The sequence below is a fragment of the Poecilia reticulata genome, linkage group LG8, assembly GCF_000633615.1.
Source record: "Poecilia reticulata strain Guanapo linkage group LG8, Guppy_female_1.0+MT, whole genome shotgun sequence".
NCBI lineage: Eukaryota > Metazoa > Chordata > Actinopteri > Cyprinodontiformes > Poeciliidae > Poecilia > Poecilia reticulata.
Window position 1 is genome coordinate 8,312,616 of NC_024338.1, and position 14,613 is coordinate 8,327,228.

General features: G+C 37.6%; 1 protein-coding gene across 1 annotated transcript in view; it reads left to right on the forward strand.

Annotated features, from left to right (window-relative positions):
- Positions 1 to 12,670: 12,670 nt before the first annotated feature.
- Positions 12,671 to 14,613, forward strand: part of LOC103468533 (interferon-induced very large GTPase 1-like) — a gene marked incomplete at its 5' end in the record, with an annotated part of 2,534 nt that continues 591 nt past the window's right edge. Inside the window, one exon of the mRNA XM_017306108.1 lies at positions 12,671 to 14,610. Within this exon, the coding sequence (XP_017161597.1) occupies positions 12,671 to 14,610 (1,940 nt within the window). The remainder of the gene's footprint in view (positions 14,611 to 14,613) is intronic.

Consider the following 14,613-nt stretch of genomic DNA (forward strand, 5'->3'; position numbering starts at 1 on the left):
AGCTCCTGAAAAACAAGCCCACACCATAATCTCTCCTCCACCAAGCTTTACATTTGGCACTACGCAGTCAGACAAGTACCGTTCCCCTGGCAACTGCCAAACCCATCAGATTTGCCAGATGAAGAAGCGGGATTCGTCACTCCTGAGATCACACCTCCACTGCTGTAGAGTCCAGTGGTGGTGTGATTTACACCACTGAATCCAATGCTTTGCACTTCACTTGGTGATATTTGGCTTGGATGCAGCTGGTCACCATGGAAACCCATTCCATGAAGCTTTCTGTTCCTGAGCTAATCTGAAGGTCACATGAAGTCTGGCAGTCTGATTGGCTCTGCATAAATTTGGTGACCTCTTCACACTATGCACTTCAGCATCCGCTGACCCCGCTCCGTCAGTTTACATGGTTACCACTTCATGGCTGAGCTGCTGTCGTTCACAAACACTTCCATTTTCTCAGAATACAGCTGACTGTTGACTGTGACATACATAGGAGAGAGGATTTGTTGCACAGGTGGCATCCTATCACAGTTCCAGGCTGAAATTCACCAAGCTGCTGACAGTGACCCATTCTTTCACAAATGTTTGTAAAAACTGTTTGCATGGCTAACTGCTTCATTTTATACACCTGTGGCTGTGGAAGTGATTGGAACATCTGATTCTGATCATTTGGATTTGTGAGCAAATACTTTTGGCAATACAGTGTATGTTGCTGATGCTGAAATGTTTCATATTGATTCATAAGTCAGATTAGGAGATCTTGTTTCAGAACATATCCAGGCTTTAGAAGGCTGTAGGTCAGATCAGGGTGCGATGACTAGAGCGGTAGACTTGCTTCTTTCTTTTTGTTTGTTTTTGTTTTGAGGGTGAGTTAACATTTCATAAAGTATTAAAGTTAGATTTAACCAAGTTCAAAACACAGTAATTGTCTACATTAACTATAGACAGCAACAACAATCTTAACACAGATGGAGTGAAATTTGGAATAAAAATATTATCAGGTAACAGTTTCGATGTGTTTGGGTTTGAGTTATTCTCTTATTCTGCTGGTCCAGGTTCAAATAAGTGATGAACACAGTTCTCCCATGGCTCTTCTTTTCCTCTGTTGGATGACACCAGTGAAAGCTCTTTGTCTTTGGAAGATTCCTTTGAATGGCCTCTCAGAGTTTGTTGATATTCAGCACAAAAGGAGCATCATCAGTGTATTCTCAGGCCATAACTGTAGCCTGTGTTTCCATCTATTCATGGCTTTTAACACCAGTCAGAGGCCTGTCTCTGCCTCCTGCAGTACTATCATTTGAAAGGACAACGTCTGAGTCGTCCACATGAACCGGCCCTTCCCCTGTAGTGAGAGGAGATGGAGCAAAGGAACCTAATGCAACAGAATCTCTCTGCAAAGAGTAAAGAATGAGGCTGACGGATCATCTGTGAAAGAAATCCAGCTGATGCTGAGTATTCAGGCTGAGCAATAGGGATGTGGAGGTCAAGGGTCAAGGGAGCCTGCAGAGAGGGGAATGTGCAGGACAGAAGTGAGGCCTGGGCCAGATTTGTGTCTCAAAACTCGTTGCATGACACACAGAGAGAGAGATCCTGTGAGAGTATAATAGAATAGAAATACCCTTTATTGTCCCTTAGTGGTGGATTTCAGGTGCAGCAGCAGCAAAGTGACAAATGGAAGCATATAGATGCACAAAAAAGGCAACAACGTAACACATAAAAAATCAGAAACATACAGTCATCAAAAAATAAATGAGTAAATGAAAAGTTCCATAAATTCAGATACAAGTACATCTAAACAGGACACCCAAAAATGCACAAACTTGATCAAGACGAGGGCTTTGCTCTTTTCTTGAGAATAATTTCATCAATCATTGTTAAATTTGCTTAACTAAATGTCAGAATGTTGCTGTGGACTTTGTTTTATTTTGTGTTTTTATTTCCTTCTTTTCTTTTCCCCTTACATTCTCAGGTGTAGATAAGAATAAGGTTCAACAGGCTCTACCAGTTCTTCACTTCCTGTACCATGATTAGAGTCTAACCTGCTGAAAATGAAACCATACACCAGTTGTTCCTGGTTGTGTTTTGACAGAACAGCTGCACTGTGCAGAAAGACAGTGAGGCTAAATGCCTTTCAGCACTGACCTGGCCCCCGAGGCTCAGTTCTAATGGTGCTACAGCTCTGGTTGTTTTACATTGAGCAGAGTAGGACTTCCAAGGTGAACCATCATGTCAATCAAATCAAATTCTTTCTAAAGCTTCCGAGGGAATCTCCCCACAAAATAGCGGAACAGTTTCAGTCTTAGGTGTCTTATCCAGCACCTTCTGTATGAGGAAGCTGACGAAAAGAATTACCTCAGCTTTACCTTAACCAACTAAAAAAATCTAATCCGACTGTTCTGAGTTGGACTCGTTTGGTGCCTCTGAAGTACCTGCATCTTGCAGGATTTCCCCCACTGGAGTGAACCCGGATGCGTAAATCCCCTAGTTCAGAGTCTTGCCGCATTCTCATCGGTTCAGTTGGAGAAATGTTATTTACGTTGAACCATTAAAATCTTTTGCTGAAGTAGTGCTTGTAAAATCATGTAGCACAAATTACAACTACTTCTAAACCCTGAGACATCTGATTATATACAACCGATGCAGGCTGTGTTTTCAGGCTACCGCAGATGAAAAGCTCATAATTTAAGTGCAATCATTTCATTTGACTGTTTATATGTGGATCCTCCGTTAAGCAGGGTCAGGGTTTCCACCAGTGCCAGGGGCTTAAGTAAAGCCAGTGTTGCATCTTTATTTATTTAGTGTAATAACTGCAGGTTTCACATGAGTTCGTTTCTGGGTTTTCGCAGCGCTTTTCCTTTTGCATACTTTGTGCTGTTTTCACCATTCAATATTGATACTACTCAGCTTGTTTTGCTAATTCCTGCTATATCTTTTAGTATTCATAACCCTTATACTTCTTATAATATTCAGCTTTTTTTTCTTTCTTTCTTTTTTTTTTTTTTTTACATTTTTAGCTCAATTGAAATGAATGTAACAGAAATGTGGCAGCATTGAGAATTACAATAAAATATCAATTGTGTTTTACAGTTGATGTTTCAGTTCCTGTCTAATTACATTGAATCATCCAGTTTCAGAGCTGTCAGGGAGGAAACAAGGCAGTGGCCATTTTTAGGCTGGGCTTTTGTGCTTTTGTGATGTTCAACACCTGGAGAAAAGTGACTAGTTTTAAAGGACTGTTTCACATAACTTTGTATATGTTATTGGTTGCTAAAGTGATATGGTTAGATGGTGTATTAAAATTAGCATCGTCAGCTATCATGCTAGCAAAAACCAACATAATTATCAAATTAGCCAATATATTAACTAATTTGAGCTTTTTCATTGTTTTTTTTGTACCGCATTTAGCATGTTTTTTGTAGTCACCCTGCTAGAACTAACCTGGATGCTATAATTAACATTTTAGCTTGCTTCATGATTTTAGCGAGCTTTAGCTTTTACGTGGATTTTTTCACTCTGAATGGATTGTTACTTACTATTTTAGCTTATTATATACTGTTGTAACCTTTGAATTTAGCTTTCTAAGCACTGTTCTCCACAAATTTCTAATATTCTAATATCCTTTTGTAGGATTTTTACATTTTCACCATAAGCATTCAGCATTCACACTGCATTTTCACAGGAAATGCAAATTTTCTAGTTTTACAAGTTTTTCAGACAGGTTTTTTGTACACCAGTATGGTTGTAAAAACAGGTTTATTGTTGATCTCCGAAAAAACAACAACATTCTGACATGGGAGAAACAAAAGCAAATAGATGACTGAATCACACACACAGAAAAGAAAAAAGTATCTTATTTTCTGTTCTGTTCCAAATCAGTAGCTTTTCTATATTATGAAGAACAAATCATTTTCCTGTCTTCCATGGGACCAGAAAAGATATTGTAAAATAAATCATTGTATGGTGATTTATTTTCCTTGAATTAGTCTACTCTCTCAAAGAATATGGTAAAATTATCTTTAGGTCAGTGGTTCCCAAACTTTTTCTCCTGCCCCCCCTCCCCCCCAGTGGTTTCCAAACATTTTCTGGGCCCCTCCTGTCCCTGTCCCTGGTGTTGGGGGGAGGGGGGGTCGACTTTTTTGGGAGCAAAATGAATGTATGTAGCTGAACATAAACAACATCGGTAGCCTACAGGCTACTTGTTAAGCTTAAGGTGCTGTATTGATATTAGTTAGCTAGTCATCTTTTAGCTAACATCATCTGCATCCAACAGCTTTACTCAACTCAGTCAGTTAGTTTGGTGGAAAAACTGTGAAAAGTTCTTTGCTGGTTTGCTGCCAGGATTCTAACACACCTGCGTAGCTCCGAAAAGCAAAGGTCTCCTTCACTGCCTCACAGATGTAAACTCAGAGCGAGCGTCATTACGCTCATGTTGCGTTTAAAGGCAGCTCGGAAAAACAGGTTACCAAATGTTAACAACGGATTAAACAGTTTTAACTGTTGATAAAAGTGACAGAGGACACAGATATGGGAAGTGTGGAAGCCCCTACTGTATCAAATTGACAGAGGAATAACAGAGAGTTGGCCATTCTAAGGTAAAAACCGAGTGCGTACAGCCTTCATGTTTTTTTTTTTTTTTCATCCAGACGGCTTCCCACGCCGCCCTTTCAATGGCACGGCGCCCTCCCGCCCCCAGGGGGCGCGCCCCACAGTTTGGGAACCCCTGCTTTAGGTAATGATGTATTAAAACTATGACGTTAATGTTTCATTTTTATATATAGATCATAGTTCGTGGTGGTTACTTATGGAAATAGAATATATATTTGTGCCTCAGAAGTTGCTGATTAGAAAGATGTTCACATATAAAACTGATGGACGGGTAAGAAATTACATACCTCATCTGATGGTTGGCATGGAAACCAGGCATACACAAAACAAACCTACTTTTACAACCTAATTTTTATTTCGATGTCTGGAACCATCTATACTTAGCTGGACAAATGTGAACAGGCATACTTTAATCTAGCCCATTTAATTTAGTAATTTATGTTTTATAGTGTTAAAACATTATTAGCTTTCTGAATATTACTTTATTACAAAATAAATAATATGTCTCTGAAAAAAGATTGTTTTTAAAATTCCTTTTATATTAAAAAGTTCAATCTTGGGGGTGCTGTGGTGGTGCAGGGGTTAAGCACAACCCACATTTGAAGGCCTTAGTCCTCAACGAGGCCGTCGCAGGTTTGATTCCCGGCCTGGCGACCTTTGCTGCATGTCTTCCCCTTCTCGATTGATTTCCATTTATACGTTTTTCCTACAAACATAAAGCTTACCTGTTGATTGAATCATCAGGATACAGACACTCTTTTACTTCTGGTTTCCTCATTCTGAATTAAGGTCTTTCATATGCAGCATTTTTCAGCCAATGAAAAACAGCAGGAGGAGTTTCTCTGGGTGAGACACATTTAAAAACAAGAATCTCAAATCTGCTTAGAAGATTTTTGACTAACCACAAACAGGTACACATCCTGCAAAGGCCTAGAAGGTGCAGAAAGTTAATTTAAAAAAACAAGGTAAGTGAAACTTTTTAAAGATTTGCCAAGAACTTTAATTAGATATGACTTATATTTTTATGAGTATTTTTTAATTTGTCTAACAAATGACAAAAGATGTGAATGTTTGTATTTTGTCCTCTATTATATTAATTTTTTTTCAAACTCGTCACACTGATAATAAATAAAACTTTTTCATGAAACATGAACAACCATATACATTTTATATGTTGAATTTTTCCACAAAGTCTAAACTGACTTTCTTCAATTTCATTTCATGCAATTGAAGAAATGCATGAAATGAAGTTGCACACTTAACCTGTTTAATGAATAAACCACATTTACAATGTAAAAATGTATGTATATTTTTCAATTATAAACACTGTTCTTCATTGTAACAGTGATGTAATGAGACAAGACTTGAAATTTGCCGTCCTGTGACTGAAAATGAAAACAGATAAAATCAAGAATTATCTGCAAAGAAAATAAAAAAAATAAATAAAATGAAGCATAATTTGACAAACGTTACAAAAGCACTCAAAGTTTCAAAATTATCCAAATGCAGGAAGACCAGTATCTGGTTCCTCTATTTAAATATTTGCGCCAGGCAGGAAGAGGAGCTCAGCATTTGGTGGATGTGCTAGCATAGGTAAACACAATTTAACAATCCAACAGTCCTGTTAACCAGAACCATATTAAATTAAAATGGTTAATTTGGACTGTTTGTTGGAAAGAAAACATCACCACAGTTATATAAATATTGCATTTCTACCAGATGTGGCACAAATACAAAATTCTTATTTCATTTTTAGGCAGATTTAGTCCAGACACCGACTGCATTAAAGCCAAAGCCTTTTTCCAGGTGTCAGACCGATTCATGATCCCAACCCTACAAATGTGCGTAAACCCATGTGACTGTTAAGCGAACTGGAGCAGTAAGGATTTGGTCCAGATCTCAAAGCTGTAGGTGTTGTCTGTACATCTGTCTATATATAAACACAGAGAGATGTCAGTCAGATTACCAGAGTTGGGTGCAGCCTGCCTAAATGTCTATGTGGACCAGCGGACAGGCCGGGCCCTAAAGTAACAAATAAATAGTTTTAATTTTTACTTTTTGTCTTTAAGATACCAAACTTTGCACATAACTTGATACTTTTTATCTGTATGATTACATCATTTTAAATATTAATTGTTCTGATCCAATTTTGCATTACCCATGGAAGAAACCAGCAGTTCACATCTGTAATATTAAATCAGATGTTCTGATCAGTTATTACTCAAATTGTCAAGGGGTGTGGTTGGTGGTGGTGAGAATGAACGCAGGAGACCCAGGATGTGATGAAAATGAAGAATTTAATAGTAGCTCGACAGTCCAGGACAGGCAGCACGGCAGCAAATTAGCACACAGCTAATACCGGTAGCAACTGACATAGAGACTGAAGACTGAACCGAGCAACCTCAGGACTTCACAGTTCAACTGAGGAAACTGACTGACAGAGACGTAGAAGGACCACATGCGACAAGGATCTGACAAGAGACAGAGACAACAGGTGGACTTAAATACAGGAGGGTAATCAAGGGAACTAGACACACCTGGGAACAATTAAGGGTTGACAGGACAACACAGACTCGGGGAAACAGGACTAAACACAGAAAATCCCAAAATAAATTATACTGAACAACACAGATCATAACACAAATATCTTTTTGTTTTTTTTACTAAATATTTCTTTGTACTTTTACTTGAGTAAAATCTTGGATGGATATTTCTTACCATTACTTGAATAAAAATATTTAAGTAGTGCTACCTTTATTGTACCCATCTCTGGTTATAACATAAAAGAGGCGTTAAGATACCAGTTAGATCTGATATGACTGAAATAATCAACACCCAGATACTAAAAACACCCCTAGAAAAGATTTCCATGCCACAAATGTTCTCTCATGATGTGACATAGTCTTCATGTGACTTAGCAAGTACATCACATATAAATATGTTATCTGAAACAGAACAGTATGTAAAAGCTGTAGATTTTTATTTGATAAAATACCATTTAATATATTAATGTTTATAGCATTTTTGTATTTCCACAGTCATGGAGCGTCATGATGCTCAACTCTTAGAGAGAGACAAAAACATACAAAAGGATCCTGAAAATATGTCAGCAAACAATGCAGGTAAATTATTGAGACCCTGACTGAACATCTTAGTTGTGTATTTCTATAAAGGCTGCTATAAAATATTCTGTCCTTTAACAATACTCATCTTGTTTTGCAGTGACTCCTATACTCACACTCATATTAATTGGAAACAAAGATTCCATTGAGATTGGATCAAAAAACTGCTTACTGGACCATGACAAGGACATGCATGCAGTAGACTTTTCCTCCAGACTGTATGACCTCTTTGGTCGTGAGATCATTTTAATTAACATGCTCGGGTTGCCAGATATTGACAAGGTTCCAGTTATTTTAGAGGACCATGTCTTTATATTGCTGATATCAAATGTCCTGCAGTATACTTCTGGAATGCAGTGGTTAGAAAGCAAATTAGGACTGAAACACAATTCTTACGTTTTGACAGTTGTGACTCATGACTCAAATAAAATTAGTGAAATTGAACTTAATAACCTGAAAATGAAGAGCAGTTTTTCTGAAAAACGATTCCATACATGTACAAGAAGCATGATGGATAAAAATGAGATTAACGCTCTTTTGAAAAAAATAGATGACATGGTCTCTGAAAATAGACAGAATGGAGGAAAAGAAGCCAATGCTGATGTAACATTGAGGACAGGTAAGAGTTTTAACATCTAGTCTTTTTACTTACAGTGTAAATTATTGCGTCATTTATCTCTCTAATCCTCTAAAGCCCTGATGCTGTGGACAATTTACACACATTTACAGCCACAAGCTGTTAACATTTCTTTATGTTGAGCATGATCATTTTTTTCATTATTTAAAATGGTTAAAGTCAAGATTCATGAAGTTTTTTTTTCCATCTTCACCTGCCTTTTTCCTCCGAAATTCTTCACTTAAAATTAAATTATTTAATTATTATTGTTATTAAGCATGCCCTCCATCCCTCATCTATTTTTCACCCTAACCAGTAACCCTACATCATTCTGTCAAGTTAAATAAGTATTGTTGTGTTACCTTATGGGTAATTTTATTGCCCCCTGGGGCATCCTGTTAACGATGAAGAGAAACTTGAATATCCAAAGTTTTCTTTAATAGCGGCAAGTGTGGTCAACAAGATGAAAGTGACCACAAACACCAACACCACCATGACTTCCTGTACTTTTTTGCAGCGGCTTTTATCTGGCTGCTGAACTACACTGGCTTGATTGATGGATTTCTGCAGAGATGGTCACCCTTCTCTGGAAGGTCTTCTGGAACCTCTTATCACAGAGGAACTCTGGAGCTCTGACAGAGTGACCACTGGGTTTTTGGTCACATCCCTGACCCATCTTATTCTTAGCCCCTATGAGGCTTTGCGTGAATTATGGGTGTGACTTCTGCCTCACACCCAACCGCCATTTGTTTACATGTTAGCAACTTGCTAACCGGCTGTTAAAGGTTTTAGACTATAAAATATGTGGGAACTCCAGCTATTACAACTTACATAGGCAATATTGTTTTCCCGCTACCTACAGCTAATGAGAGGAGGGGTGGTGACTTGAAGAAGCGGCCGCAAATAACCCGCACTCGCATATTTAGCTACTTCATTGACTCAGTTGCTTTGGGTTTTCTTCTGTTGGCTTTTTGTCCGCATAATGAAATGAGCACAAATAAACTGGCCCAAACATAATGATAAAGACTCAGATCCACTGATTATTCTGCCATAAACATAAACAGAATTACATTCTTGCACTTCTTTTTTTATGTGTAATCGTTTTGATTTATGTTATGCGTCAAAAGATGTAAACCAATAGCCACACATGAACTTTATTATTTAAAAAAAATGAAAATGAAAAATAAAATTCACATCACACCAAGCTAATATTGTGTAGTTCCGGTGTTTTACACTCTTGCCGCAAAACTGCAGCTCAGAACTCTTGACCAGCTTCACAACTTTTCATTCTTCATAGTAATGAGCTGCTAGCTGCACTGCAGAGTCACTGTTATTCCACTCCAAAACATAACACTAGTGCTCCTGGCACAAGTCCTGATTAAACTCACAGTTGCATCTTCAGTATCGAGCAGCTCTCTGATAGCAGATGGAGTGTCCATCTACAAATTTTTTATTTACTTAATATTGTACAATAACCAAAAAGAGTGATGTAACATCTATCATATAGATTATAATGAAATGCTGGTACGTACGGTACACACCGGAAGTAAGACCCATAATCGTCTCCACGGTAACCCTCCCAGCAATAAGGTCAATATTCTGACTGGCCAGTTTAGATGCCCAGTCAGCTCTAGGAATAGTACTGCCGGCTCCAATGATGGAAGTCACAGAGCTTCAAAGCAGCAGGAATGTTTCTGGATCCTTCCCCTGATTTGGGCCTAATTTTCTTAATAAAAATATGTTTTTTTAACACATTTATTAAACCTATCACATGTTGCAACAGTGTAATAAGAGACAGAATCTGTGAAAATATTGAGTTCCTCCACCCTGAGCTATTATTTTAGTTAGGAAGAAGCTTTGGAAGTAAAGGGGGAGGGAAAATGGGGATAAGCAAGCGTACATGAGAGTGATTGACAGCGCTAAGACCCGCCTCAAGGTTCTCATTGATTAGTTTTAGTTAGCACTGGAAGAAGGCAGAGGAGCTTGACTTTTTTTCACAAATTACCCGACTCATGCCATATTGTCAGGACCTGGGTAAAAAATACATGTTTTTATAAACACATACTGCAGCTTTAATGGGACGCACAGACCAGGCCCATTAAGTAAAAGTGCTTTTTAATGGTTAGACATTGACAGTCCCTTACTGTGCTTCAGCAATGGAGGAAAAAAACTACTTTATCAACTGAATGAGCCAAATGTATGCTCAGATTATGCAGAACTGGACTACAAACAGGGATTCTCAGTGTTGTGGCCATTTATGTTGAATTGTTGTAAATCTCAATTTCTATCAATTTAGTTTTCTTTGGGCAGTTAGTATATACTTAAGTTAGTTTAGAACTAAAATATGTAATTCATTTTTATATTTAGAATTGTTGCAATTACTTTGGTAACTTTTAGATAAGCCCATTAATTTAAGTGATTAGGAACACACTGGGTAATTGGTGGAGATCTATTGTTTGGCCAACGCCCAGTGTGATGAGGGGAGGTTTTTGTACAATTATTATTTTGGCCACTTGTCAGGACTCTGGGTTTTTGTGTTGGTTTTGCTTTTCATTTTATTTAGCTTTATATTTTAGTTCATTTTAGTTTAACCCTTCATTGTCCTTTTGATATTATTTGAGGTATTTAGTGTAATTAGAATCGTCTTAATTGCTTTCCTTTTCAGTCCTTTAAGGTGTTTCTAGCTAGGTTTATTCTTTAGTTTCCTTAGGTTCTGTCCTTGTTTGTCTGAGTCCATGTTGAGCCTTCTTTAGTGACTGTAGTTTATTTCTATTTTGTCCTTCTATTTATTTCTTACCTGTTTCTAATGTTTATATCTTAATTTCATCACCAACAGTTCAGTTATTCTTCCATGTCCGAGTCCACATTTATCTTCCTTTAGTAATTCTAATTAGGTTATTTCTTTGCTTAGATCTTCTAGTTTTTCTTGCTCTGTGTTCCTAAGTTCTTATTGTTGTTAGATCAGACTTGTTTCTATTTAGGTTCGATTATGGTTTCCCTCATAACTTTCTCTTCTAGTTCATCAGGTTTTCTTTCTTTAGGTTTTTGTTTTTTTTAATAAACAAATGTATGTACATTTAGACTTACACCTGTCTTAAATCGTGGAACAAATTGAGGGGACACTGTGCCAAACATTTTACTTGACCATAACAAGGAAACATATGGAACTATTTTCTACGGTCTGCATTATCTTTTTCAGCTGAACCTTTTACATGCTTTGTTGATGACAAAATTCAGTTTTATCAAGCTGTTTACAGAAAGCATCAAAATTAGGTTGTAGTTGTGCAGCATAGCATATCTGATCCTAAAACCCAGCCAGACCAATTATCTCATAACTTTGTTAAAATCAGAATTACTCATATCAATAATGGTATACAATTAGTTTTTATTTTTATGATTATCTCATCTGCTTTTGTTTTCCTGAATACTTTTACAGAACAAAGAAAGCAGTGTGGACATGAATTAAAGGTAGATTGAAATGACTAAATAATTACCACTTGTATGCTTTGTCTTTGTTAGTTGATACATTTATTTATTTAAGTTTGGGTTTGAGAAATGGACCCTGTGAAATGTATTTTCTCAAGCATGCTAATCTTTAGAAGTGCAAATTAGAAATGTTGACTTTCTCCATAAGTAAAATAACAAGCTATTCACTAGCGGGACTGCAATGCCTGTTTGATTCAACTATGTTGAAAGCTCTACATTTCTTTCCTTAAGGTTACTTTCTATAAGAAAGATTCAAAGATTAATGATGGCAGCAAGAAAGATAAAAAATTATGACATCAAACCTGATATTAATCAATATTTTGCTATCAGTAATTTCCTAATATCTTTCTACGGGACAAAAGAAGAGGGAAACTGAAAATAGAGTAATTTCTTGGCCCTGCTACTAGCAAATTCACATGTCAATCAGCAAAGGATGATTACAGTAATATTTATGCATTTCTCTTATAGAAGGAAGATGTTGGTGGTAAAGGTCCAGAGAGGAAAGAAACAAACAGAACAGAAAGTATTGAACTCAACATGATTACTTGTGAGCTAAGCCAGGAAAGTAACGTTTTACAACAACACCCATCCACCAACTCTGGTATGTCATCACTTGATATGTATTTACTTATTATGTCATCAGTTTATTCCTCATCAGTAACATTCTAATCTGATAAACAACTGGTGTTATGCAGGTGCCCTTAATATGGATTGCAACAGAGAAAAGGTCAGAAATATTTATTTTTAATGATTTTTAGAGTGAACAATTTCACTTTTGTATGTTTCCTGTTTTAAACCTGAAATACATTTTAAATCCATATATTCTTTGCAGCCATTTTGCAATTTTTCAGAGAAAGAAAGAAAAGTACTTCCAAAAGAGAGAGAAAAACAATTTGAAAGACTTGGACTTCAGGAAAAATCTCAAACAAAATGGTCCCCAGCAGAATTTCTTCAAATACGTCAACCTGTGAAACAGCCTAAAAGTATCTCAAAGAAAGATCTAGCAGATGCTTTTCTCCAGAAGTTATTGATGTTGGACTATAGAGCCAGATACATCCCTGTACAAGAAGAAAGCTTTAAAGACATAAGCCAGTCAGAGGTTGTTCAAGTGTCTGACAGTGCTGTTACAGATGACGATGACTTAGATGCTCTTTTTACTACTAATGTAGACATAGATCAGTCAAAAGAGAATCAAGTCCACCCAATGGATGTTCAAATGGCAGTATTTCACTGCTCAGACAGCTTCCTTAAACAGAAAATGACCACAAAGTTGTCACAGTGTCAGTATGCCTTACCACTGCTTGTTCCTGATCCTCTCTCAACAAATATTGAGTGTCCTTTGTGGACATTCAGACAAATAWCAAAAACRTGGAAAATAAGCACAATCAAAGAAAACAYWACYACTGTCACCATGAAGAGCATGCCRATCTACAAAGCTGAGACTCCCATGGTTTCATTTTTCCGATTGGGCTCCATGTCTTTGTCCAAATCTCAGCTGATGAATGCCTTGATCAACGACCGYCATGACACATTYTTCCACAGAAACTGTMMAGGCAGCACCAAATCTCGTCATTTGATGGACGGGGTGGCAGAGATTGCCTGGTACTGTCCTGCTGGRAAAGACAATGATTTCTTTACTGACTGCATTGCCTTCTGTAATCTTCATGGGGATTCTCTAGCAAATGTAAAACAGCGTGAAATCCTGACTGAAATGTCWTCAGTCATTGTTGTTCTTGTGCCAACTCTGGAAAAAAGCCAGGAAAGTACTGCAGTCATTTCTATGCTTTACAAGTCTTCAAAACCTCTAATTATCCTCAATGGTGACAATGACTGTAGTGCAGTTCAGGTAAAACCTCAAAAATACAAACTAGGGCTGAAAGAAAGAAGCCAGTCGGATGTTACTGAAGAACTAAAAAAGATTATAAAAAGCCTTGTGTCTGGACCCCACACATCCTTCCGGCTGGAAACTATGGCTGATGTCTCTGGGGTCAAAGTGGATGAAGATCAGGAAATCTGCCAGAAAGGAAAATCTGCTGCAATGGACCTAGCTAAATTGATTGAAAGGATGGACGTTGCCAAAATCAATGATAAATTTCTTCCCTGCCAAGGTCAACTTTGGTCCAACTGGTGCAAAATAAATAAAGAGTTGCATCATCTAAAGGGAGACATTGAGAAAGAAAAAACCCAGAAGACTCAACAGCTGATGGAACTACGAGAGAAACAGTGTGATGCGTCCAATAGTGAACTGATGAGGTTGTTCACTCAGAGCCTCCAGAGTTTGCCTCCAATAGAAAGAGAATATTTCCTGACATGGACTCAGATCCTCATAGATGCTCTCTCCACAAGTGATCTTTCATCAATTCTCCAAAAATATGATGAAACCTGGTCAGAGGTCTTGGTCCTGAAGAAGAAACATGACAAATCTGATCTATTAAAACACAAACAAACTGAGCTTGAACAGTTGTCAAAAAAGCTTCAATCAGCAACCTTTGGTCTGGAACACATCTTCAGAGAGATGGGACAGATCTATGAAGCCCATAAATCTCTGAATAAACCATCACTGGGCCAACAGCCTGATTGGACTAAATACCCTGAGCTGGCTGCAGATCTGATGATATCAGGACACCCAATGGAGCTGATGGATGGGGATGCAGGCCATGTGCCTTTAATATGGATCTGCAGTCTTTTACAGGAAGTCATCAAGAAACTTGGTGACCAGAGAGTCTTTGTGCTGTCAGTTCTGGGCGTACAAAGTAGCGGAAAGTCAACGATGCTGAATGCCATGTT